The sequence below is a fragment of the Symphalangus syndactylus genome, chromosome 2 (assembly GCF_028878055.3).
Source record: "Symphalangus syndactylus isolate Jambi chromosome 2, NHGRI_mSymSyn1-v2.1_pri, whole genome shotgun sequence".
In the NCBI taxonomy this organism is placed as follows: Eukaryota; Metazoa; Chordata; class Mammalia; order Primates; family Hylobatidae; genus Symphalangus; species Symphalangus syndactylus.
In genome coordinates this window covers 137,899,424-137,927,306 of record NC_072424.2, presented here as the reverse complement: position 1 = coordinate 137,927,306, position 27,883 = coordinate 137,899,424, and the positions used below count along the sequence as shown (strand labels likewise).

Sequence of the window (27,883 nt, the reverse complement as noted above, 5' to 3'; positions counted from 1 at the left end):
CATCTGAAAACTCACCGCTTGCTCGCAGGCCAGCGGTGTGTGCCAGGAGAAGAAGAGAGTGCATGTCTGCTTGTCCAGGGAGATGAGCATGGGCCTATTGGTTGGCCCGGCCTCAGGCCTGCACACGAAACTGATCACGCTCTTATAGCTCAGGCCGGATTTGGAGGGACAAGGGGACCCGTCCTTGTATACCAGCTGCAGGACCTGGTCCACGTATCTCAGCCTCTTGTTGGCCTTGCCCACGCTAATCCTGGTCTGTCCAAAGCAGGCCCCTGCACCACAAGGGAAAGGCGGAGAAAACACAATCACAGACTCAACGGCCAATTTTCTGATGAGAACTTTCCCAAGTCAGGACCATCAATTTCATAGCCAACGCTCGTAACTTCAAGTGTCCAATCTGGTTTGAACCATTGTTTTACATTGAATGTTCGTTCCATCACACAACCACGTGTCCCCCACATGGGCTGACTGCTGCAGGAGACAAAAGCGTCTCAGCTTCCTGGCTCTGCTCATCCTTTTTGCCATTGGCATGCAAAGACGCCGAGGACAACCCCAGAGGACGGGAGAGTCAGACAACACACGAGAGACCACAGCACTCACCCACGCCAGGAGGGCAGTTTTCATTCTCCCCACAGATGCTCATGTAAACCAGCCCCTTCTCACTGTAAGCAGCTGTGAATCCCACCCTGCCACTTAAGGAGCTCAGATCGAACAGGTGTCCTGTAGGGTGGAAGAAGATGGGGACAACAGTGACTCCAGGGAGCTGAGACTTGGGAGGCTCATCATCGGCGAGCTCACGCGCAGATTATGTCAGCATCAGGTCTTGTGACTTCTCACCACGATCCCTGTCCTAAATCCTCCACCAACAGCCAGGCTGTATCATGAGACTGGCAGTCCCTTGATCCATGAGATGTCCCATCTTTAGCTGAAAAGATCGTAGCTCACAGCACCCTCTGCTGGGCCGTACCACAGCAGCCACTAAGATTCTCGTGGGCATGGGGAGAGCCTGCACAGTGCACCTCTCGCTGCTAATGGACTGTGCCTGTGCCTTTCTGGGTGCCCAGCACAAGGGCAGGTGAGAGACTCCCGGCAATCCACTACACTGATGCCGAAAGGCAGCCGGGGGCTAGCTCTAACCTGCCCTGGAGAGCCTAGAGCTGCTGGGCTGACACTGTCAGTAACCCCAGCCAGGAGCATCTCTCACACCAGGAGAGTGACAGGACGGATGGATTCTCTGAGGGAGCATTCTCTCCTCCACTGAAGGAGAGCCAGGAGAACACACAGCAGCCCATCTAGAGAAAGGCCAAACACACCCACACACCATGATACCTCTGCCCAGGGCGCCTGCTGCCCATAGCTTCTCCTTGGGTCTCTCCCCTGATGAGCTGGGTTTGGTGGGGGCACCATCTCTCACCTGCACTGGGGTTAATGACTGGCACCACCTCTCACCTGTGCTTGGGTTGGTGACCTGGCAGTCATCATGCTCGTTGCTCTTCATGGGACAGGCTGTGGCCGTGGGCCAGGCGAAGGTGTACTCACAGTCCTCCACGGCGCTGATGAACATGGGCCTGGAGTTCTACAACAAAGCACAGACAGGTCCTGAAGAGATCACACAAGAATTCCATGTCTATCATGATTTCAACTTACAAGTGGAAGCTTCTCTGAAAAACTCCACAGCATGTGACATTTCTGTCTCCATGTGCCTGTGGGATGAGGCGCAGATTAGGAAAAGCAAAGGGTCAGAATGTGTCCTGAGCTGCCACCATGGGCTTCCCCTGCAGGTAAGTGAAACACCCATAGGCAACAACCCACTTAGGGGACCAGGAAGTTCCCTCAGGCTGAGGAACAGGACAGGAGTTGGGGTCAGGCGTGCAAAGGATGCTGGAACGGCTACTGGGAGACACAAATGTGTAAATCACTGATAAAATTCTAAAAACCAAATGAGGTAAAATCCATGATCACAGTCAAAACAAAAAGATCCACCAAGAGAACTAGCCGATTCCATGCATCCTCCCACTGGCACCAGCCAAGGCTTACTCTGCTCATCTCAAAACGCTTCATGTCCACTGCAGAGTTAGCATGATGAGTTCAGCAGCACCTTCCTTCCCAGGTAAACCTCATGATTCCTGCTGGGCACCCTGATAAGCCACACTGCAGTCCAGCCTCCTGGGTCCTGGGCACAGGGCCTCCACACACCCCTCACCCTTCCCTCCAGCCTCCTGGGTCCTGGGCACTGGGCCTCCACACACCCCTCACCCTTCCCTCCAGCCTCCTGGGTCCTGGGCACAGGGCCTCCACACAACCCTCACCCTTCCCTCCAGCCTCCTGGGTCCTGGGCACAGGGCCTCCACACAACCCTCACCCTTCCCTCCAGCCTCCTGGGTCCTGGGCACAGGGCCTCCACACAACCCTCACCCTTCCCTCCAGCCTCCTGGGTCCTGGGCACCGAGGCCTCCACACACCCCTCACCCTTCCCTCCAGCCTCCTGGGCCCTGGGCACCGAGGCCCCCACACAACACCCTCACCCTTCCCTCCAGCCTCCTGGGTCCTGGGCACCGAGGCCCCCACACAACACCCTCATCCTTCCCTCCAGCCTTCTGGGTCCTGGGCACCGAGGCCCTCACACAACACCCTCATCCTTCCCTCCAGCCTCCTGGGTCCTGGGCACCGAGGCCCCCACACAACACCCTCATCCTTCCCTCCAGCCTCCTGGGTCCTGGGCACCGAGGCCCTCACACAACACCCTCATCCTTCCCTCCAGCCTCCTGGGTCCTGGGCACAGGGCCTCCACACACCCCTCACCCTTCCCTCCAGCCTCCTGGGTCCTGGGCACAGGGCCTCCACACACCCCTCACCCTTCCCTCCAGCCTCCTGGGTCCTGGGCACCGAGGCCTCCACACACCCCTCACCCTTCCCTCCAGCCTCCTGGGTCCTGGGCACAGGGCCTCCACACAACCCTCACCCTTCCCTCCAGCCTCCTGGGTCCTGGGCACCGAGGCCTCCACACACCCCTCACCCTTCCCTCCCAGCCTCCTGGATCCTGGGCACCGAGGCCCCCACACAACACCCTCATCCTTTCCTCTCAGCCTCCTGGGCTCTGGACATGGGGAACCCCACAAACCCCTCACCCTTCCCTCCCAGCCTTCTGGGCCCTGGGCACAGGGGCCCCACACACCCTCTCACCTTTGCCCCCCCCATGTGGGGCAGCCCTTTTGTCCTCGGCCACGAGCCTCTCAGATCAGAGAGGAGAACGCTCCCCGGCCCCAGCAGCTCATGAGTCTGGGGGCTAAGCCTCTGCACGATCTTCCCAGGAGGAAACTTCCCTGCTGCTCCAGGCAAGAGGGCAAGCCTGAAGCTCCTGGAGCCCCTGCCATCCCAAGCTCCCCTACCACTGCTGCCCACCACTGGAGAGCATGGGGCGAGCCACCCTGGCACCCAGCGAGCTGGTCCTGCCCGAGTTAATGCCCAACTCAGCCACCGAGCTCGTCATGCACGCTAGCACTGGGGCTCACCACAATTCTCACACACAGAAAAACCTGCGTGCAGTCGACACCTGCTTACGTGCATGCCAAACCAGTAAGGGAAGAACTGATCACAGGCACTCATGCTCACTGTGCCCCTCCCGTGTGTCAGAAATGACACCGGGCACTTCCTACCTCTTCTCTCTGAACCCCGCAATGGGCAGGACAAGTATATCTCATGTTATGAACGGCTGAGCAGGGCAGACTAGCTGAGTAATTAACCAAGTTACGTGGCTGGGAAGTGGCAGCGCTACCTGTGACCCAGGCCCAGCCAACCTTCTCGTGCTTCCCAAGCTGCCACCGTGAAGACAAAAGGCATGTAGTCAAACAATAATCTCCTCCACAGCCTTTAGGGGTCTGAGTCAAACTTTGAAGAGAACCAATTCTGAGTCGGGAACTGCCAGGCAAGCTTCTAAGGAGCCAGACAGCGTGAGGGTTCCCCAGACTGCAGGCCGCGGCGACGCTGTTCCCCCAACCTCTGGCAAGGGCGCATCATCCCAGGCTCTAGAACTTGCGTCCCAAGGCAGATGAGGATGTGGGGCTCACCGCCCTGCACATGGGCTCAATTCCCAAAGCTGCAACAGCAGAAGGCGCAGGAACAGTCCCTTACCACTTGGCTCTCGCTGCAGGTGAATCGGATGGTGGTTGACTTTTTCCGAATCCCGTCTGGGCATAAGTCGCCATCGACGTATTTCAGGACAATTATGCCATCTCTCCACTGAGGTCCATCCCTTACCCTGCCGAGGTTCACAGGCTTGGAGCCGCCCAGCAGACACGCGGCTGCTTCTGGAGGGCACGGCTCTGCAGCATCAGACACAAGAAAGAGTTGCCTTTAGTGACTCCCCAGGCTAGAACAGAACTTCATCAGGCAATAAATGTCACACATGCTGCAGAACTTCATACGCTTCCAAGAGTCACTCCAAAATACCTGCTATTTCTTTCACATAAGTCAGATGACAATGACATCATGTTAGTTCTCACTCACTTACATGCTGTTTTGTCACAGATGGAATGGGGCAGGCGGGTGTGAGTGTAGAGAGATAGCTAGGCTGTAGCAGCCAAAATTCCTTCTGAACCTCATATAGGATGAAGCTCAAATTCCCAAATTAAGCCAGAGGAACATTTTAAATGGCCTACATCCATGCACCTTCTTTATTCAAGAAGCTACCAAGAATTCTGCCTGTTTCCCAGTCCCTAAAATGCCAGTGCCATGTGCCCTGGGTGAAGAACTAGTCCCATGCCAAGGGGTACAGCTGCTGTGTCGAAGTCTGCACAGCACAATGCAGCAAGGGGAAGTGGAACCACAGCCTCAAACCACACAGAGGATGGAACCACCTTCTGCAGCTAAAAACAACCACACCCCCTTTGAGGTGAGCCACTCAAGATGCAGGTGGGCCTGTATGAAACTCCACGAACATGGGATGAGTTTCATCTTCAGGATTCCAAGCGGCCATGAGTGGTACCAAGATCCCTGGAGGTGCCCTTGGTTTCCCATGTACAGCTGACATCCAGTCTCAGCCAAGCACTGCAGGTTTGAGTGAGCTGTCCCTGCATCACAGAAGGACTGACCATAGAACTCTCAACATACGCAGGCACACACCAGGACCTCCACGTCACACCCCCCATCTCCTACCTGCTAAGAAGGATTTGTCACCATGGTTATTATTTCTATCTATTATACCTCCATCTCCTCATGTTCAGAAAGGATTATCATATTCCCAGCAGTCCTCAGCACTGATTTATCCTGGGCCATACTAGGGATCAATTGTTAAGACCCTTAAATCATTCTTCGTCCTGCTGCTTCTCAGCCAAACCACGTCCATGCTGCAGAGAGTAAAGTGCCTCCAAAGAATCCCCATCCTACTTGATCTTCCCCGATAAACTCATGACAAGCCACCACCCCATGAAGAGGCCCTCTCTCACCAGTGCCAGGCTTCAATACACTCACTGCAACCACCACCCCATGAGGAGGCCCTCTCTCACCAGTGCCAGGCTTCAATATACTCACTACAACCACCACCCCACGAGGAGGCCCTCTCTCACCAGTGCCAGCCTTCGATACACTCACTGCAACCACCACCCCACGAGGAGGCCCTCTCTCACCAGTGCCAGCCTGTGATACGCTCACTACAGCCACCACCCCATGAGGAGGCCCTCTCTCACCAGTGCCAGCCTGTGATACGCTCACTACAACCACCACCCCACGAGGAGGCCCTCTCTCACCAGTGCCAGCCTGTGATACGCTCACTGCAACCACCACCCCAAGAGGAGGCCCCCTCTCACCAGTGCCGGCCTGAGGGGCCAGAGACTTGCAGACATTGATGAGGTAGTGCTCCGGATCCCCCGTCCCGGTGATGGCTTCCCAGTTGTCACTGTACCTTGACAGGGACGAGAGGTCGAAGGAGTTGCCAGCCCCATCTCTGAAAAAAAGAAAACCCTGCAGTTAATTAGGCTTGGTCGTATTCTCTTTAAACATTGGGTACTCTGTCTAGAAAAGTTCAAGTATTCAGGCATAGTCTAAGCGTGACTGAACTTTAGACTCGACTTCTCTCTCTCTCTCTCTCTCACACACACACACACACACACACGCACACACACACACACACACACCATCAGAATCAGCAACAACATAACTTTCCTGAACATAATAGTTCAGGAAACTATTAGGCTCACTTAAAATTTAAATTTTAACAGAAAAACTCAAGTCTGCAAAGTGCGTGCTGTCTGTGCTCAGGCCACTGAGAAGTGGAACTCGCTGGTGACAAAGGTGAGCAGCCAAGATGCTCGGAGCACACACAGCAGGGGCCATGCCTGGGGCAGCCGCAGGCCACCTGTTGTTTTAAAACCAAGACCACTGGCAGTTACTGAAATTAAAATGGGCTTGCTGACCTTTCTGCACAGGCTAAAGGTTCACTAACTACACAAATCCCAAATACAGACAGTAACTGGGAATCAACCCCATGCCAGGAGCAATATTAACAGTGAGTGAGACACACACTCTGCCACCATGGAGCAGCGACGGGAGCAGCTACAGATGCCACCTCGGCGGCAGCTCTTAGCGCTTCAGAGGGGAATAAAAACTGGTCACTCATTCAAAAGCTGTGTGCTAAACTGGGGGTACTGTATTAAACAAAACAGATAAACATCATCAATCTTACAAAGTTTACCAAAATTACCTGTGGAAGAAAATGACCGTGAACAAGATAGACTTTTAAAAATACATACTATTATTTGATGGAAGTAAGAGCTGTAGGAAAAAAAGGCAGATAAGGGGGATATGAAGTTTGGGGGGCAGAGGAAAGCAGCTGTTGAAATTTTAGACAGTGGAGCCAGAGAAGGCGTGACTGAGAGGGGGACCTGTGAATAGACTCTGAGAGAAACGGAATCACTGACCATCCCGGCACCCAGTAAAGAGCATCCCAGGCAGAGAACAGCACGAGCAAAGGGCCCGAGGCACATAAGCCCGACACGACCTGAGAAAGGCAGAAGGCCCATGTGGCTGGAACAGAGTGAAAGTGAGGTTAGAGATAACACGGTGGTCATGTCCATCAGAGGAAGAACTTCAGCCTGTGGGTCCCAATGAGAAGGTTTCAGCAAGAGCGACATGGTGGGACTTATATCTCAAGAGGATCATTCTAATTACTGTGTGGGACTAACCAAATGTGTGACAAGGGACATGGCAGGGAGACCTCGGAGTGGCAGCTGCAGTACTGCATGCACGAGAGGAGGAGCGCCCAAACCAGGGGCAGGTGGCAGGAAGGGAAATGGGTGAAGGTGATGGGACAAGAACAGAGCTTAGTGAGTATCACCAAATGCTCTAAAAGTAGTCAACAGAAGAAATAAAAATAGAACTAACGAAGCCAAGGCAGAGGAAAGAGGAGAGGAGAACAGCACGGGTGAGGACAGCTTTCATCTTTTAAAAGAGAGTCAACGGACACCATTAGAAGCTGACAAACAGAGGGTTTAGAGTTATAGAAGGTTCCAAAAAGAACCACAAGAAGAAATAGTAAAAAGTGGAGTGTGAAGCTAGGGGTAGGGGAGGGAGAGGTGAGGGTGGGTAATTTCATCTATTAATATTTTTGGACTCTCAATTACAATAGACATGTATTAACTTTTATTGTAAGAGATTATAAAATTCTCCTCTGACTTAATTCTACTTTAAAAAACTTAGCATAAAAAATATCTTTAGGAAGGCCGGGCACAGTGGCTTACACCTATAATCCCAGCACTTTGTGAGGCCAAGGCAGACGGAGGATGACCTGCGGTCAGGAGTTCAAGACCAGCCTGGCCAACATGGCGAAACCCTGTCTCTACTAAAAATACTAAAAATAGGCTGGTGCAGTGGCTCACACATGTAATCCCAGCATTTTGGGAGGCCAAGGCGGGCGAATCACAAGGTCAGGAGTTCAAGACCAGCCTGGCCAACATAGTGAAACCCCATCTCTACTTAAAATAAAAAAAAATTAGCTGGGTGTGGTGGCGGGCACCTGTAATCCCAGCTACTCAGGAGGCTGAAGTAGGAGAATCACTTGAACCCGGGAGGTGGAGGTTGCAGTGAGCCGAGATCACGCCACTGCACTCCAGCCCAGGCGACAGTGCGAGACTCTGTCTCAAAGAAAAAAAAAAAAACAACACAAAAATTAGCCAGGCATGGTGGTGTCTGTAATCCCTGCTACTAGGGATGCTGAGACAGGAGAATTGCTTGAACCAGGGAGGAGGAGGTTGCAGTGAGCCAAGATAGATCACACCACTGCACTCCAGCCTGGGCGACAGAGCGAGACTCCATCTCAAAAACGATACATATATACACACACACACACATACACATATCTTTAGGAAAAAAAGCTTTATGTGCAAAGAAAATCAAAATTTCATTCCTTGTATATAAATATCAGAAAACTGAAGGCAGCCTCAAATGGCAGAAAGAGAAGTGCTAAGTGAACCGGGGATATCTACTGAGAACATTTCCCATCCAGTAGAAATGAGAAACAAATTTGTTTCACATGAAAATATTTACAAAATGTTAACTGGAAAAGGTAAGGTTACTAAAATTATGATTTAAAGTCACTGAACATAAATTACTAAATGCTTGCAATTACATACGTTCCTAAAACTTAAGTGATGATTTCACCTACATTAAATAACAGATGACACAACAGAACAAAGGCTGGAAGGAAACAGAATCACCTGCACTTTCCCCCAGGAAAGTCAACATTGACCAAGTGGCTCATACTGGGTGTTTCACACAGCAGAACTGCCAGGGCATCCCTCCAAAAAACAGAACCGCAGACCCACAAAACCAAAATCTCTAAGGATAGGACCCCAGGTGACCAGAGGGCGATCTGGCAAAGCTGTGAGAGCAGCTCTGTGGACAATCACATGCAACGAAGACCTCCCTTCACCACAGGGGTCACACACAGCTCCTGGCCCACTCTGCTCACTGACATGTGGATCACGCAAGAGTGCCAGGTGTCCACTCTCTGCTTCAGCTCCAATCCCTTCCCCATACAGTCACCACAGCAGCTCAAGGTGGTGACGGAGCTGAGAGTTAACCTAGCCCGACTCCTCATTTTAATACGAGCAAACCGAGTCCTAGGTAAATTAACGGACTAATCTAATCCCCTGTACCCAAGACCACTAATTATTAAAGCAAAATCATACCAAGTTAGTCTGTCCAAAAGAGACAACACATCCATTGACTTACTTGAATGAACATTCAGTCAGATCGAAAGGTGGGCAGGCATACTGCGTTCGCCACTCAAACAAGTAGGAACAATCTGAAGTCTCCTTTAGAAATACTGGCTAAAAAAGTTAAGAGGCACATATATAAAAGTGAGAATGCAAAACTTTAGTTTATACTTTGAGTTTTAAGAATGAAAATAGTAAAGAATGGTTACGTTCATGAAAATCAATACTAACCGATGAAAGTTTCAACGTATTTTCTGTAAATGGTATTTTAAACTCAGTTAACCAGGAGATTTGATGAGATCTGAGGACAGATTCTTTCTAATACAATCCCAGCAGCCTGAGGGTGGGGAGAAGACCCCGCTGAGGGCCGTCGGTACATGCTCACCTGCTGGGTGCTGCGGTCACAGTAGAAGAAGATGGCTGTGGAGCGTTGATAAACCTTATGGCAAGTGTCCCCCCCCGTGAAGTTCATTTTTAACAAGCCATTTTCATAAGTTAGCTTCTGAGTCAGGAGACCTGTAAAGAAGGAGAACGTTAAACAAGGTTTGGTTTGGGTCCCTAGGCTGTCAAACTTGGCCTAAGACATGTGACACCACACACCCTGAAGAGTGTGGGACAAAGTATCCCAGGCCTCCCGGCACCACACCATGCACTCCTGTCACATTACACTTTGGGAATAAAATCAGGCTTCCCCTTGTTCAAGGCTGCTGCAACGTCACAGACTGACCCGTGTATGATGACATGGGGCATTCCTTAGCCTCATCACCTAAGGGAATGTCACTTTCTCCACTGTGCCTGAGGGCTGTCCACGTACTCACTACCAGCTACTTTGACTTCATTTTTACAAGTTCCTAAATGTATTTAAATCTTGCCCAACCGCTGAAATAGCATGAATGACCAACAGCCTGCCCTGTAATTTTTACAGCCAAACCTCGTACTAAATGCATTCCCTGTGACTCAATGCTATCAAGTACTACCTCAGAACATCCATCACTGGCTAGCTCACTGTGTAATAAAGAAGAGAAATATGACCTTAGAGTCAGTAACTGGCATGGCTAAGAATAAAACAGACATGCTCTACCAACATCCTTCAGTAGGTACTCTGATTAAGAAAATCAAGCAAAATCTGAAATATCATTAATATGCTTTTTTTTTTTTTTTTTTTTTTTTTTACAGTAGAACACTCATGTTTCTGACTCAAGGGAAAATTCATCTTTAGCAAAATATTTTAATATTTTAATTCCATTCCTTTGCAACAAAAAGAAAACGACAAACAATGGTACCTGCCACTTTGTGAAATCCCTGCGGTTCCCGCTTTTCCTGACATGAGGAGACCACCTTGGACTTGTCATTTGTGGGGCAGATGTCTGAGGAAAGCTTCCCACAGACCCGGAAGTAATAGGTGTATTCGCCAGCATTCACGATGGTGTCGTTGAGGCCCAGGGGCTTCAGGTCATACAAGTTGCCATGCCTTGGGTCTTTCACCTCACAGTTGTCTCCTTCAAGAACATGGAAGAAGAGAAGGGCAACTGCAACCACACACACATTCACATTTTCAAGCAAAAAGCTTTACAAATGGCCAGGTGCAGTGGCTCACACCTGTAATCCCAGCACTTTGGGAGGCCGAGGCGGGTGGATTACTAGGTCAAGAGATCTAGACCATCCTGGCCAATATGGTGAAACCCCATCTCTACTAAAAATACAAAAATTAACTGGGCATAGTGGCAGGCACCCTGTAGTCCCAGCTACTCAGGAGGCTGAGGCAGGGGAATCGCTTGAACCCAAGAGGCAGAGGTTGCAGTGAGCCGAGATGGCGCCATTACACTCTAGCCTGGCAACAGAACAAAACTAGGTCTCAAAAAAAAAAAAAAAAAAAAAAGTTTTACAATTTTTGGTTAGGTAAATACCAGCTATAAATGGGCATTAAAAACCATTTCCACATGATTTTGTTTATATATAATACAACTCGCCTGGCAAACAGCTTTCTAGGAAAGTCTAGGTCCCGGAATAAAGACTTGCTTCACCAAACAACACAAAACCAAACCCCACATTAGTGTCTTCAAGCGTCAGATGCCAAAATCCCATCAATCCAGGCACACAAGGAAAATGTCACTTGTGAAATTAGCAATATGCTTCAGTAAAAACAAAGCTCAAGGATAAGAAACTATCTACCCCCTAGCGTGTGTCTCATGACCCCAGCTATGGCTGTTATCACATGGTCTCATATCTAAGGCATCGTTCAGAACGTCAGCTACTCTATACATTTAAAATGACTCGTAGGGACAGGCCCAGTCCTACCTTCCACTCTGACAACAGGACAGGCTTCCACAGTTCTCCAGATAAACACGTACTCACAACCATCCTGAAGCTGAAATGCTGGTGAGCCCTGTAATATAAATCAGCAGCCTGATTTGTTTCCTGTTTATTTTAAAAATTAATCAAATGGGGCCAGGCACGGTGGCTCACACCTGTAATCTCAGCACTTTGGGAGGCCAAGGCGGGTGGATCACAAGTTCAGGAGTTCAAGATCAGCCTGGCCAAGATGGTGAAACCCCGTCTCTACTAAAAATACAAGTTAGCTGGGCGCGGTGGCAGGTGCCTGTAATCCCAGCTACTCGGGAGGCTGAGGCAGGAGAATCACTTGAACCTGGGGGGCGGAGGTTGCAGCGAGCCAAGATTGCACCACTGCACTCCAGCCTGGGTGACAGAGTAAGACTCCATCTCAAAAAAAAAAAAAATTAAATAAATGATAGCCACAATTAGTACCCAATTTTTGACCTCCATGTGCAAACTACATAGCATTTATTAAAAATTTAAGACCTGAAGAAATGAGTGCATTCTCGTCAAATCCTAGCAATGGCTGAAACTCCACGAAAACACAGGCAAGTTTTAAACAAGATAGGAGATTCAGAGGTTCAAGGGAAATGGGAAATGGAGTCACCCAGGGACAATATGTCATTGCTGGTCTGAACACACACCGATATCTGAGCACACTCAAACGTGATCCTGGTGGAGAAGCGCTGGTTCCCACACTTGGCACCATTGACATACATGATGCTCAAAGATCCATTGGCCGCGGCTTGGGGACTCATCTGCACCACACCCAGATTCCAGCTATTGTCTTCTGATACTAAGCAAGACCCCACTGCGCTGCCTGGAAGAACAGAATAAGTGGTTTGGGCATGAGGAAGGTGACAACCTTGAGTCAAATGCTCTAACAATATGAACAGACGCCAATCAAGAGACCAAGCAGAACTCACCATGGCATCCAGGAATGTAAGGGAGAGGATTGCAAACGCTCAAATAGAAAGTCCTCTTTCTCCCATCGACAGAGGTGTCAACAGCTGTCCAAGGCTTCCTGACTGTGCTTAGGCCAGTCAGGTCGTACTCATTTCCAGCCAGGTCTGAAACACAACAAAAAACCACGCTGGAGAACTCTGCCTCCTTGTGAGCGTTCAAGAACTGGCTTTCACCCTAAATAAGCCCTAACGAGGTGTGAACCTGGCATTCCTAACTGTGAGGATAAGGAAATCCACAGGAGGTTGAGAGGCTTTGCCTACAAAACACACCCACTCTGTCCCTCAAAACTGCCCTTCACAGCCAGGCCTGGTGGCATGCGCCTGTAGTCAGCTACTTCGGAGGCTGAGGCAGGAGGATCACTTAGGACCAGGAGTTCAAGGCCAGCCTGGGCAACATAGTGAGACCCTAAAGACTTTAAAGAAAAAAGCCAAACCCCCACTGCCCTTGACAAGGAAGTACCACTGCTGCAGAGGGGGCAGGGTCAACCCGAGTCCAAGGTCTCCTGTATACACTGTCAGCTTCCAGGGCACAGCCTAGGGAGTTTAACATCTTTTTCTTTTTTTTTTCCACCCTCAAATAAGAAGCTCTGACAGTATATGTGAAAAGTGTTTCCTCTGCATTCTCTTCTCTGTTCTTAAGACATATCTGATCCCAAAAGATAGCTTAAAACCGTTAACTGTATAGTCAGATTCCCTTCAAGAAAAACATTACAACTCTAGGCATCATTCAAAGAAAATATATAACAGAAACGTCATGCTGCCTGCAAAGCCAAGCATACACACCACACACACACAAATATACACACACACAGAAACACACCTTCATATCCACTCACACACACACTGACTCTTGACCGGCCTTTCAGTTCTTAGGCCACACGGCCTTACCGGTGACTTGGCAGTCCACTGGAGAAGGAACACAGGCCAATGCAGTTTCAAACTCAAAGTAAGTGTTTCGGATCCCTTGCCCAGAGTCGATGTCTTGATGCAGGAATGTGGAGTTCCCTGGGTAAACATCATCATTGCAAACAAAGCGGATGATAAAAGCATCAGCGGTACCTGTAAAGCAAGAAGGCCCAGATTTTAAGAGACAGAACAGTATTCCCGACACAGCCCACAAGCACAGTGCAGCAACACCACTGGCAACAAGCTTCACAGCCGTTCGTGGGAACAATGACACCAGGGCACGAAGTATGTATCGAGGGACTCGACATGAACAGAGTGGCCACACTTGCTGCAACGGTGGCCTATATTACGACAGGTTTACACACTCACTGCAACGGTGGCCTATGTTATGACAGGTTTACACACTGCAACGGTGGCCTATGTGATGACACAGGTTTACACACTCGCTGCAACGGTGGCCTATGTTATGACAGGTTTACACACTGCAACGGTGGCCTATGTGATGACACAGGTTTACACACTCGCTGCAATGGTGGCCTATGTTATGACAGGTTTACACACTGCAACAGTGGCCTATGTGATGACACAGGTTTACACACTCGCTGCAATGGTGGCCTATGTTATGACAGGTTTACACACTGCAACGGTGGCCTATGTGATGACACAGGTTTACACACCCACTGCAATGGTGGCCTATGTTATGACAGGTTTACACACTGCAACAGTGGCCTATGTTATGACAGGTTTACACACTCACTGGAACGGTGGCCTATGTGATGACAGGTTTACACACTCACTGCAACGGTGGCCTATGTGATGATAGCTTTACATACTGCAACAGTGGCCTATGTTATGACAGATTTCTACCATGAGCCTAACATCCTGGCATTCCTACTCTTCCAGAAAATATTTAAATCCCACGAGTTTACCAATCTAAGCATTAGAAGACAATGTAACTCTAATTTGTTGGCTTATTGAACAAATACTAAGTTCCTACCACGTATAGGAATGAACGAAGCAGACGAAAACCCCTGCCCACAGCTGTGCTGGTTGCAGAGCGAGCAGCAAGTACAAAGATTCAAGAGGGGAGGGTGGGGGAGAGTGCACTTTGTTTATATCAGAAACAGGGAGGCCAGAGGGCCACGTGGGAAGAGCAGGGGGTGATCATCTCAGAGAGCCCCCACGGGCATCCCATGGCCGTACTGTGGACAGGCCGAGCGGGAAGAGCAGGGGGTGATCATCTCAGAGAGCCCCCCCGGGCGTCCCATGGCCGTACTGTGGACAGGCCGAGCGGGAAGAGCGGGGGGTGATCATCTCAGAGAGCCCCCACGGGCGTCCCATGGCCGTACTGTGGATGCTGGCTTCTACTCTAGGTATAGTGCAGAGCCTCCGAGGGCTCTGAGCTGGGAAGTGATATGATGTGACGTTTCAGAAACATCACTCTGACTGCTGTGTTGAATACAGGCTACAGCAGCCCCCCTTATCTGCGGGGGAAATGTTCCGAGACCCACAGTGAATGCCTGAAATTGAGAACCCTATATATACTATGCTGTTTCCTATACGCACATACTGAGGATGAAGTTCAATTTGTAAGCTAGGCACAGCAAGAGATTAACAATAAAACAGAACAACTGTAACAATATCTGTAATGACAGTTACATGAATGTGGTTTCTCTCATTCTTTCTCACAAAATACCTTATTATTTTCGGACCATGTGAGACCACAGAAAGTGAACCCGCGGATAACAGGACCCCTGTATTCTGCGAGGTCAAACACAGGAAGACCAACGTGGTGGCTCCTGCAGCAAGGTGGACAGCACAGCCCATGGTGGCGGGGGAGTGTGCACATCCTACACTCAGGAAGGTGCATGGCCAGCCACAGAGCCACCAGGGCCCTTTTTAGCTACAAAACAACATGGCTCTGAGCTCACCTTTGGCAGAGAGAGGCCCTTTGTAGGTCAGAGTGATGAAGCCCTCTGTGGACAGCTGGAGGCTTTTCTCAATTCCGACTGGCCTTGCTGGCTTCAGATTCTTGAGATCTTCAGTTTGGGTTTCCGCCTCACAGCCAGAAGCAGGTTTTCCCAGGATGGTCCCACAGACAGGCATTGTGCCGCAGACATTAAACTGCAGGTCAGACGGTAAGAGCCATACAAACAAATTTATGCCTTGTATCTCACCATAGACAAGAACCCTAGCAACTCCAAATCCCACTAGGTTAAACGTTTCTTATTTGTTAGTCAACTTGCCAACTTTCCACTTTCTGGCATGTTAGCACAGTTAGTACATAAGTCCAAAGGTCAGTATCTATAAACTGCCTTTAAGGTTTATTATCTGTACATCATTTAAATTCATACATCCCTGTATCTATAAATGCATAAGATCTACTGCATGTAATAATGTACCATATATAAGAGAGGGAAGACACAGAAGTCATAATGTTATAATATTTTCAATTATGAGAAAGTACGTATCATTGAAATCATGTTAATTACAAGTAAGTATAAAGTGGTACCCTACATTTCTTAAAAAGTTTGATATCTTTCCATTAAAAATTATTATAGTTGTAAAAATGAAGTCAATTATGCTCTCTGGTGTGAAGATACAGTAAGGAGAGACCAATGGACAATGAGTACAGGCTTCAGCACTACCTTCAGAAAGTGTTTCCTTAAAGAGAACAACTTATTATTTGAAGAATAACAGTCTTCACGTCTGAACTGTGCCAGAATGGTGGTAAATGGTTTTACTTCATGTTTCCCTTCAATCTGGATTTTCCCATCTCCTTCTGAGTAAGTGCTGCCACCACAGTGGCCTGGGCAATTCTCTCAAATCACCACGTGCAGGTGACTTCAATAATGCACTCTCCCCTTGTTTCAAAGCAAACTGGAAATGCATCATATCACTCTTACCACAAAAGTCTTCCCAATGCCGGAGACCACATATCCTTGCGACCTGTTTAGTGGGTTAAGATTAAACACAAATCCACTGTTGGGATCCCTTATAGAGCAAGCCTACAGGAAACAAAATGGGGAAAAAGGGGCTCATTCAAACCAATTCCACAGGAACATAACACATATGGCACCTCCAGAAACCTGCATGTATGCACCTGACAAAGCTGTTTCTCCATTTACTTTCAAAATCCCTATCAAAAATGTAGCCCTACATGTAGCCTCTTCAAGTATACCACCCTAAAGTATACCAAGTGTGAGCCCAGACTCAGAAATTACACTCACCTGGAAGCTGTTAAGGCTACTGCACTGCCCTAAGAAGACTATTGCTACTCCCTAGAGCTGGAGAGGAAACATAAGACTCATAAACAAGTTTCTTAAAGAAAATAAACATCTTAAGAAATCTCATGTTCTGTTTTCTGTCTCAATTATTCCCTTAATGTAATCATGGGAAGTATGATCAGGTGACTGTCAAATGATATCCTCTCCTCTCCATATTTAACTTTGCCCTGGGCCTCCCTCTGTCCACTGAATGCAGGGAAGGGGACGGTGGCCACAGCCCCAGAAACACTGTCCATGAACAGGGTGCCTGGCATCCTGCCCTCACTGAGCAGTTACAAAGCCAGGACCCTGTGCTGGGGCTGTTGGTTTATAAAAGCCCTGGTCTCTGCTGCCAGAGTCTGCAGTGTAGCTTAGAACAGGAAGTGGGAAGGCAAACGGGTCCCACCATAAAGAAATATACATGGTGCTGTGCAAACAACTCACTACCCTGGGGAGGTCAGAGAGAACGTCACTGAGCAGCTTACTGCTATGCCCTGCAGGGTGCACTCAACAAGGGGAGGGTATGGACCCAGGCAGAGGGCGGGAGGGGCCAGAGGACACAGTAGGCACTGAGAGCCTCGAGTGGCACATTAACACCTGTGGGCTCTGCCCTATGCACAGGGCCACGGTGAGACACACAGGCCTCACCCTATAGACAGGATCATATTAACACCTGTGGGCTCTGCCCTACGCACAGGGCCACGGTGAGACACACAGGCCTCACCCTGTAGACGGGATCATATTAACACCTGTGGGCTCTGGCCTATGCACAGGTGAGACACACGGGCCTCACCCTATAGACAGGATCATATTAACACCTGTGGGCTCTGCCCTACGCACAGGGCCACGGTGAGACACACAGGCCTCACCCTATAGACGGGATCATATTAACACCTATGGGCTCTGGCCTATGCACAGGGCCACGGTGAGACACACAGGCCTCACCCTATAGACGGGATCATATTAACACCTGTGGTCTCTGGCCTACGCACAGGGCCACGGTGAGACACACAGGCCTCACCCTATAGACGGGATCATATTAACACCTGTGGGCTCTGGCCCATGCACAGGGCCACGGTGAGACACACAGGCCTCACCCTATAGACGAGATCATATTAACACCTGTGGTCTCTGGCCTATGCACAGGTGAGACACACAGGCCTCACCCTATAGACAGGATCACATTAACACCTGCAGGCTGTGCTCTATGGATAGGGTCACATTAAAACATACGGGCTCTACCCTCTAGGGGACAGGCACTGAGATGGTTTAGGTGTGGAATGATGTATCGACTAGTCAGACATCTGCCGGTGGTGCAGAAGCCCCAGAGCCCACCAGGATGCCACTGCCACATGGAAGGAACAAAGGAATGGAAACGAAAGGAAGGAAACTACAGTGAGCAGAGAGTAAGACTGAGGGACCTGGTTCTTATCCCAGGAGCTGGGAGATGGGGGTGGAGAGGAACTCAGGGTGACCTGCAGACACCCACTGTCAATGCAACGCAGTAACTGATTCAGAAAGAAGGGGCAGGGGTCAGTTCAGAGCTGGAACACTGGGGTGAGTTGAGGATGTCCAGCAGGCAGCTCAGCACAAGGGCCAGGTGAAAGCACACATACCTGGTCTGTATCCGTCGCTGTCTGAATGGGACAGGCAGCCTCTGTGTTCCACAGGAAACTGACCACACACTCCCAGTTGAGAGAAAAGATGGGGTGGCTGTTCTGAATGGGCAAATCCAGGGTAAAAGTCAATACAGTAACATGGAACTTGATCTAACCGAAAGAATACTCGCCTGAGACATAAAAATAGCCAAAATCTGCTAGATGTTTATTATGAGTCAGCCAATAAGCTAGGCACTTAACGTGCATTACCTAATTAGAATTTAATGTTCTCATTCTCCCTATGAAGACAAAATAATCTCCTACGCTTGGATATTCAGAAATATAGAAATCATGCCAGCAGTAAATGGCAGAATTCAGATCCAAACATAGGTCTGAGCCCAAGGTTCTGAGAAGCACTCTACACAAAAAGTTGAATGCAAGAAGCCATACACAAAGGCAACGGTACATAGGAGTCCCTGACACCAGCTCAGGATTCAGCAACACTGGCCTGCGCTGCCAGAGGTCAGGAGGGTGCTGAGCAGTGGCAGGAAGAGGGCATGCCACCCTAGGGGGTAGCATGTTCTTTCTTGATGTGTAGTTTGTGGACACTCGCCCAGCTGTGTCACGTCATCATCTGTGCACCCTTCGGTGTGTATGTTTCCATAAAAAGCTCCCCCAAAGAGCCATTAGCTTTGTGAGAGCACCACCACCACACGGGCAATGGCAGCTGCCAATCAGGGAGTGTGTATCACACACCAGGACTGCACTATGAGTTTTGTTAGCATTTCTCAACTGCACCTCCCAGTGACCCACAAACACAGCCTACAAATGAGAAAACTGAGGCACAAGGAAGTTAAGACACCTGCCCAGGGTCACAGGTTCAGGAACAACAGCCACTAACACTGAGTCCACACCTTTGCCCGTCAAGGGCTCTCTACCCTTGAAAGCCCCCACCCACTCCAGGCCTCAGCAACACTAGCAGTAGAATAAAAACACACCTGCTCCTTCCACTTCATGATGTGCTTGTGAAAGGGACTGAGCTTCAGCCTGTGAAAGTTCTGTGACTGCAAACCCCTGGGAGAGTGGCCCTTTCTTCCTTCAGTGAGTGTATTTCCTGTGCTGCTGCTGTGCAGCAGGCCCCATATGAGTGCTGAGAGACACGACAACAATGTGAAGTTACTCTGTAAACTAAATATGGTATCATAGAAAAGCTGGAAAACCAGGGGTCCAAGAACTTCATGGAACTACCCAGTGTCTCAGTGGCAACAAGAAACCAGAGAGGGAGGGGGCAGTCCACAGGTAGGGAATGCACAGACGTGCCCAAAACAGACCACCGGGCTGAACTGGGCAACCTGGGCATCTCCCCGTGGAACACCAAACCTGGATCCTTCCTGAGACTGAGAGAAGTGGGCGGCCCAAGCTCAGGTGAATCCAAGGAGAGTGTGTACAACCCGGACAGAACACCTCCCACAGAGAGCATGGGCCAAGCTCAGCCTGCCCGTCATTCATTCCCTGATCCCCAAGATCTTCAACTCTAAAGGAAGTGTCTCTCAGGAAAAAGAGTGTGTTAGCCAATGACAAAGCAGACCAGGCAGGTGAGTGAGGCAGCGTCCACTGGGCCACCGCAGGGCAAGAACACATCCTGCTGGCTCATTTCAGTGGGGCTTGAGGAAGCTGCCACACACCGGCAACAAGGGACTGTTAATAATTTAGTTGATAACGAACATGGCTTCCAGTCTCTCCACTCTCCTAACCATTTGATAATTTCTCAAAAACACGTGACCCTGGTGTAAACCTAAAACTACAGGTAATAAGAAATAAAAATAAAATCCTAAGCCCCACAACTGACTGAACACACCCCACTCTTAGCCAAGGGGACCCGAGAAACTTAAAAACTACATTCCTGTCCATGACAGGGTGGGAGGTGAGACATACCGCATTACACCCCTTTCCTCGTTAACCGCTAGGCTTTCTTCCCTAAGTGCTAAACAGAAGCTGGCCCTTTTGAAAGACTCTGCTGCTGGTATCAACCTACCGCCTGACAACGTCCATCCCTTTTTGCAGTTCTGACAACACAACAATCGACCAGCATTCCCTCCTGATAAGAGACCACAACTCCCAGGTGGTCCTGGCCTTCTATGGAGGCTGCACACAGAGGGCCTTCATGTCCTCTGCTTCACCTTTCGACATATAGGGCCCAACTGTAATACATTTAAATGTTACGTCTCCAACCCAAAATGAATGTGGGGACACATGCTGCATAAATGTTGCCTACCACTCACATGCACGTGCGTGCCATCCCTTTGTGAATATGCGTAGCTGCTCCTAAAACCTGCTGAATATGTATAATTGGCTAACCTGTTCAGCATTCATTTGTGTCTTAGTCTTCCTCCCTCCCAGTGCTTGTTTCTGGCTTCCGGCCTGCGGCTACACTTCCCAGCCTGTCAGAAATGGCCACCCTGCAGGCTGCAAACCTTAATGAGAAATAAAGCTTTCCTTTCCAAATTAGATTTGAGACCATCAAAAAACTTCTAGGCTGTGTATGGCGGCTCATACCTATAATCCTAGCACTTTAGGAAGCTGAGGCAGGAGGACTGCTTGAACCTAGGAGTTCTAAGACCAGCCTGGGCCACATAGAGAGACCCCCATCTCTACAAAAAATTTAAAAACCATTTTGATAATTACAGGTAACTCCACCTGCAGTTCCAGCTACTCAGGAGGCTGAGGTGAGAGGGTTACTTGAGCCCAGGAAGTCAAGGCTGCAGTGATTCAGTGAGCAATGATTGCACCCACTACACGCTAGCCTGGGTGACAGAGCAAGACCCCGTAAAAAGTCCTGGACATGGATACTGGTGACAAATACAAGACACCAGAGATGTGTATAATATATGTAACCCAAAGACAGTCAGAATGGTCAGTTTAATATTATATATATTTTACCCCAATTAAAAAACAGACGCAATTAGGACTGTATAAAATGGCCCCAAAGCATTTCCATGGAGAGAAGAGCAGAGCAAACTCCACACAGTCTGCTGTTCTCCCCTGGCTAAGGAACTCAGGGCCAACAGCAATCCCACTCACCTCCTCTACCTCCTAGCCGTAATTCATTTTATTATTATTATTTTTAATACCTTATTTTTTTATTATACGTTAAGTTCTAGGGTGCATGTGCACACTGTGCAGGTTTGATACATAGGTATACATGTGCCATGTTGGTTTGCAGAACCTATCAACTCATCATTTACATTATGTATTTCTCCTAATGCTATTCCTCCGCCAGCCCCCAACCCCCCGACAGGCCCTGGTGTGTGATGTTCCCCACCCTGTGTCCAAGTGATCTCATTGTTCAATTCCCACCTATGAGTGAAAACATGCAGTGTTTGGTTTTCTGTCCTTATGACAGTTTACTGAGAATGATGGTTTCTAGCTTCATCCATGCTTCTTTTGCCGTGCAGAAGCTCTTTAGTTTAATTAGATCCCATTTGTCTATTTTGGCTTTTGTTGCCATTGCTTTTTGTGTTTTAGTCATGAAGTCCTTTCCCATGCCTATGTCCTGAATGATATTGCCTAGGTTTTCTTCCAGGATTTTTATGGTTTTAGGTCTAAAATTTAAGTCTTTAATCCATCTTGAATTAATTTTGTCTCAGATATAAGGAAGGGATCCAGTTTCAGCTTTCTACATTTGGCTAGCCAGTTTTCCCAGCATCATTTATTAAACAGGGAATCCTTTCACCATTTCTTGTTTTTGTCAGGTTTGTCAAAGATCAGATGGTGGTAGATGTGTGGGTATTATTTCTGAGGCCTCTGTTCTGTTCCATTGGTCTATATATCTGTTTTGGTACCAGCACCATGCTGTTCTGGTTATTGTAGCCTTGTAGTACAGTTTGAAGTCAGGTAGCATGATGCCTCCAGCTTTGTTCTTTTTGCTTAGGATTGTCTTTGCAATGCGGGCTCTTTTTTGGTTCCACATGAACTTTAAAGTAGTTTTTTCCAATTCTGTGAAGAAAACCATTGGCAGCTTGATGGGGATGGTATTGAATTTACAAATTACTTTGGGCAGTATGGCCATTTTCACGACACTGATTCTTCCTATCCATGAGCATGGAATATTCTTCCATTTGTTTGTGTCCTTTTATTTCCTTGAGCAGTGGTTTGTAGTTCTCCTTGAAGAGGGCCTTCACATCCCTTGTAAGTTGGATTCCTAGATATTTTATTCTCTTTGTAGCAATTGTGAATGGGAGTTCACTCATGATTTGGCTCTCTGTCTGTTAACGGTGTATAGGAATGCTTGTGATTTTTGACATTGATTTTGTATCCTGAGACTTTGCTGAAGTTGCTTATATGATTATTATTTTGAAACAGGATCTTGCTCTGTTGCCAAGGAGCTGCAGAGTAGTAGCACATCCTCAGCTCACTGCAACCTCTGCCTCCTGGGCTCAAGTGATCCTCCCACCTCAGCCTCCCAAGTAGTCAGAACTACAGATGCACACCACCACACTTGGCTAATTTTTTAAATTTTTTGTAGAGATGGGGTCTCACTGGGTTGCCCAGGCTACTCTCGGACTACTGGGCTCAAACAATCCTCCCATCTCTGCCTCCCAATTTTTTTTTTTTTTTTTTTTGAGACAGGGGCTCACTTTGTCTCCCAGGCTGCAGTGCAATCACGGCTCACTGAATCCTCAACCTCCTGGGCTCAAGGAATCCTCCTGCATCAGCCTCCAGAGTAACTGGGAGTACAGGCATGAGCCACCACACTTGGCTAAATTTTTTTTTTATTTTTTGTAGATGGGGTCTCACTATGTTGCCCAGGCTGGTCACCAATTCCTGTCCTCAAGTGATCTTCCCATGTTGGCCTTCCACAGTGCTGGGTTAGATCTGAACTACCGTGCCCAGCCCTCAGCCTTAATTTCTTATTCCTGTTTTGTATTACACATAGAGCCCTCATCGTTCACCCATAGGCCTGAGCTATACCAAGCCTCAGATCCCTAACTGTGGACTTTGTGGTTTGGACTGCTGGGGCTGAGAAAGCAATACCCCAAGGACTGGTGCTTTGACATGCTGAGAAGCTGCCTGAGAATCAAGGTCATCCTTTTAACTGTGCCTTGTTACCTCCACCCCCAATCACAGGGAGGGACTTTCTCTGGAATTTCCTTACCTGAACAAGAAGGCTTCTTTCCAAAAGAAACTCGGAAATCTCATTATCTATCCCACAAAAGAAAACTGAGGACAGCAATCACACCTGGACAGACTTGTGCACAAGACAATGCCTTCCTCATTCAGGCTCCAAAGAGAATCATTTGCAAGTTAATTTCAGTCCATTCTCCCAAATAATCATTTGCTGCCCCCTCAAAAGAACTGTCTACATCCCCTATCTCCCTCTCCCGTGTGAAATAGGGTACATAACCTTCTGTGTTACATTAGGCTACTGGCTCATCTTTCTCCTGCTATTTATTCCCTGGTGCTATGCACGTCAAAATTTTAATGTCTTTTCTCCTGCTGACAGCCGATTTTCAGGGAAACTTCAAAAGGTGAAAAGGAAGCTTTCCCTTGGCCCCTACAGGACGAAACTATCTCTAAGTTCTGTTCCACTGTCATGATCCTCAACTCACAAGAACTAAGAGGCCAGATAATGTCTGTACGACTCAGAAAAAAAAATCCATGAAACAGTGTAGGTCACCACAGCCTCAAACTCCGCAGCAAAAGATGAGGCTTACACTTCAGAAATCACAGCCATGAAGGTACCACAAATCATTCCCTGCCTGTGCACATATATACCGCACGCCGACCTTAAGCAGAACTAAGACTGGTCTAACTCCGCCACCCACCCCAAGACTATTGCTGTTAAGAGACACATAAGGCAATGCTCAGTCAAAAAATGCAGCAGTGAAGGTCACCGGCCAGCAGCAGCGCCTTACCAGCCTGCCCCTGGAGCAGACAAGATGGATCCTCGTGGTATATGTGGTCTGTCTGCCGTCACTGGTGGTGCAGGCCGACCCATTCACATATTCCAGAAGGAGGCTGCCGCTGTCCTCAACCACCGGGCCAGTCTTTGCCATTCCCAAGTTACTGATGGAAACCACTTCAGTGAAGGAGCCCTGAAAGAAAACCAGTCCTGTTAGGCTTTTCCCCCTGAAGATAACAGTCGATTTGTTACTGGTGGTGGTTACATTCTATAAAGCTGCAGCAAACAATGAATTATTGAATACAGAACCACTGCTCCTGGGGAAACCCCCTTATTACATATGGAATAGGAAACCATCCTCAAAGAGTTAACAACAACTGCATGCTGCGTTCCGGGCATGCAATTAAGCACCAATCAGGCTGCATGCTGGTCTGTAACTGAAAGTCACATAGCACTAGGTACTACTCACATCCCCCCATTATTGCTATAGAAAGAATCACTGGCATTAGAATCATAAGGCTTTCATTCAAGAATCATGTAAGATGTTCTTCAGTTCCTGAATTCCGGTGGAACGGCTGACACTAGCCACTTTGAAGACCCCCCTACAGTGAACCAAATGCAGTTTCTTCATCTCCCCATCCAATGACTTCACCCTGCCCTCTTCTACCAATAAACAATCCCCACACCTTGGCCCGCTCCAAACCCCTTAAGTCCCTCAGCCCAAATTTCTTAGGGAGGTGAATTTGAGGTTTCTTCTCGTCTCCTCATTCGCCTGCCCTACAACTAAACTCTTTCTCGGCTGTAATCCCCAATGTCTCAGTGTACTGACTGGCCACACATCAGGCAAACAAACCTATTACACACAGATTATAATCTGAAATCCCAAGACAACTCATGCTGACAGATTCTATTCTCTTTATTTTACAAAAGGAAAAACGAGGCTCAGGAGTGTTAAGTGGCTCACCTAAGGCTGCCCTGCTAAACTTTCAGAACACAAGGGAGTAAGTCATGTTTGAAAAGGCTTTAGTGTGAATTCTAGGCAAGAAACTTCTCTTAGGGAGACCTTACAAGGCAGTGCAGCGCAGAAGTTCCTGCTCTGGAGCATCTGAGTTGAGATGCCGGAGTTGGAATTCAGACCCCGTCCAACTGGCCCCAGGGCTGGAGCTTTTGCACCGCACTGCCTCGCCCTCTCCATCCTCTGCTCACCTCAGGGTGAGGCAGAAACAAGAGGCCAGAGTGTCCCCCTGTTCAACTTCAACCAGGAACAGGCTTGTCGGGTACTACGCACATTGGGCCACTACACGCGTTCCAGCAATGACTGAGAGAGCGCTCCGCATGGTGATTTTGGAGTTACACGTGTTCTCAGATAGGCAAGTTCACAGATGCAGAATCTGTGAATAATGAGGACTGACTATGCACTGAAGTCATTGCTCCAGTAAAGAACACACATGTGCAGAGGTACACACAACCAGGAACTCGATTCCTAACCACCAGAGCACACTTGCCACCTTCCTTTCAAAAACCTCCAATCTGCCATTAGCATACACCAAGAGAAGTACACTCCCAACACGCTATTTTTACAGAAGCCAACTGCCAGAGACATCTCTATTTTAAGATTCCCACGTACAATGACCAGAGGAGATGGGTAAATGTTCTGCCGGTGACTGCATTCAACCCAGTGACGAACTGCAGCAAATGAGAGCACGTGCTTGAATCTAGTTCATCCACAGCAACTCTCCCAAACCGGTTTCTCCCCATAATCAATCCAGAAGCAAGAGCTTTTTGGAAGCAAAACTCTCTTCTTCACAGGTGTCTGCTGAAAGCACCTAAAGACACTTTTGAATTCAGGCTAGACATAACCATTTGGTGCTTCCTCTGCCCTACGTGTGATCAAAAGTCTGCAACACAGCATTCTCCATGTGAACAATGATTCCTGTGTGACACGCTTCTGCTCCTACAGGAGGCAGATGAGTTCACACAGAGGCCCCACTCCTACTCAGAGAGTTTCTCTTGAGCAGCTGTGCCGCCTTTGATCTGGATGTCCCAAAATAACCACCTCCGCCCACTAAGTCACGGAATTAGGAGGGCAAAGGAGACAAGCAGTGAAAACAGACTCACCTGATCTTTTTCATACTTCATTTGGCAAGCCGATGCGTATCGGTTGCAGCCCGGCACTGGATTCAGAGGCCGACACACGTTAATGTAGTATTTCCTCCATGTGACATGTTCCCCTGAGTTGTCCATGGCGTACCAGTTTCCTCCAAGGCCACCTTCAGATTTTGCCAGACTAAAATTTCAAAGCAAAATGTATATGCTTTTAAAGAGCGTACACATTTCAGTCTCATTTCTATGTAGTTGGGGAAGTAAAGCTACCACATAAAACATGCTCCACCAATCACACTACCAGGAGTTGGCTTGTCTGGACTCATGACGCACCAGGATTACACTCAACCTTCACTAAACTCAGTATGCAGTGGACCTGAACTGTCCCCCGTGCCTCTGCACTGACAGTCATTGTTTTAAATGATGAAGCTGAAGGCTGAGGCTCTTCTGTGGCCAAGACTGGTTGCTATCCCAATGGCAACCAGACTGTTATTAGAATTCACTCTGCTGAAAATGCCCCACCTTGGTCCTGCAGCCCCAGAGCCAGCATCACTCCCCATCATCAGCTCAGTCACACGCTCGCCAGCAACACCCGCAACCTCAGCATCTGCACCAGGCCAAAAACAGAGCAGCTGACTCTGCCTCACCTGGAGAGGTCATACTGCTCCAGTGTGGAGGGGTCGGTCACCACGCATTCCAGGGGCTCCTCCGGGCAGGCATAGCTGGTGTACCACCGGAAGTTGTAGGTGGAGTTATCCTCTTCCTAATCCACGGCAGATGCGGGGAGGGATGGCAAAAAAAGAAAGACACGTGACATAAAACCATGACTCAAAAAAGGACGAGAGCAATGTTCCCAATGAGAAACTGTGAAGAAAAGCTTACTGTGCCCATCTCCCTTCATTTTATTAAAAGAAAGATTGTCCAGTAATAAACCAGGATGAAATTTAGCCTCTGCTAAGTGGGGGTTAATTCAGGATTTTTTTTATGCTTTTGCATGTTTTGTACCCAAAACTGACAGGCTTGTGGGCTGTTATTAAGGTGCACAACCTACTAAATAAACAGCTTAAAAAACTAATACTGCCCAGGCATCCTGACAAATCTAATCACGGTGATGATTTGGCCAGAAACCCAGACTGATACAAGCTCTGCTTCTCAATGAAAGGCCCACCACAGGCGTGAGCATCCTCAGGGAGCGCGATGAGGGACAAACATTCCTACCTGATATTCAGGGAAGCCCACCCCCGCGTCTCGATCACAGAGAAAGGTGATGAGCGTAGCTCTCGGTGTGTGTCTTTCGTTGTTATAGGGCGTCCCGCCTCTGTAGTTCAGTTGGATCATCCCATCATAATATGAAAGCTTCGCGTTACTCAGACCCAAGTTCCAAGTCTTCTCATCACTGAAATAAACACACACTTCTCTCAGCAAAGACCTGAGGGGCAGAAGCACTCCAAGGCTGCCACACTGAAGGGAGGGCCCGTGAGTGACGTGGGGAGTCACCAAAACCAGGCCCGGGCTGCAGACCACAGGAACCCACACAAGGTCTCTAACAGCAGCAGGGACACTGGGACCCAAATCTCCTCTTGGCACCGCTGGTTTAGAC

General features: G+C 48.7%; 1 protein-coding gene across 2 annotated transcripts in view; it reads right to left on the bottom strand.

Moving 5' to 3' along the window:
• IGF2R (insulin like growth factor 2 receptor) overlaps positions 1–27,883 on the bottom strand; it is a 136,897-nt gene that overhangs the window by 31,144 nt on the left and 77,870 nt on the right. For both annotated transcript variants that reach the window (XM_063623223.1, XM_055268728.2), the window contains exons 16-34: positions 27,502–27,679; positions 26,931–27,046; positions 26,299–26,467; positions 24,194–24,373; positions 18,297–18,398; positions 16,321–16,422; positions 15,346–15,538; positions 13,397–13,567; positions 12,470–12,613; positions 12,188–12,363; positions 11,508–11,595; positions 10,493–10,708; positions 9,595–9,725; positions 9,226–9,323; positions 5,805–5,941; positions 4,132–4,322; positions 1,450–1,576; positions 601–720; positions 16–272 (exon numbers count right to left, since the gene is read on the bottom strand). In XM_063623223.1, coding sequence (XP_063479293.1) covers positions 16–272; positions 601–720; positions 1,450–1,576; positions 4,132–4,322; positions 5,805–5,941; positions 9,226–9,323; positions 9,595–9,725; positions 10,493–10,708; positions 11,508–11,595; positions 12,188–12,363; positions 12,470–12,613; positions 13,397–13,567; positions 15,346–15,538; positions 16,321–16,422; positions 18,297–18,398; positions 24,194–24,373; positions 26,299–26,467; positions 26,931–27,046; positions 27,502–27,679 — 2,896 coding nt within the window. The remainder of the gene's footprint in view (positions 1–15; positions 273–600; positions 721–1,449; positions 1,577–4,131; positions 4,323–5,804; positions 5,942–9,225; positions 9,324–9,594; positions 9,726–10,492; positions 10,709–11,507; positions 11,596–12,187; positions 12,364–12,469; positions 12,614–13,396; positions 13,568–15,345; positions 15,539–16,320; positions 16,423–18,296; positions 18,399–24,193; positions 24,374–26,298; positions 26,468–26,930; positions 27,047–27,501; positions 27,680–27,883) is intronic.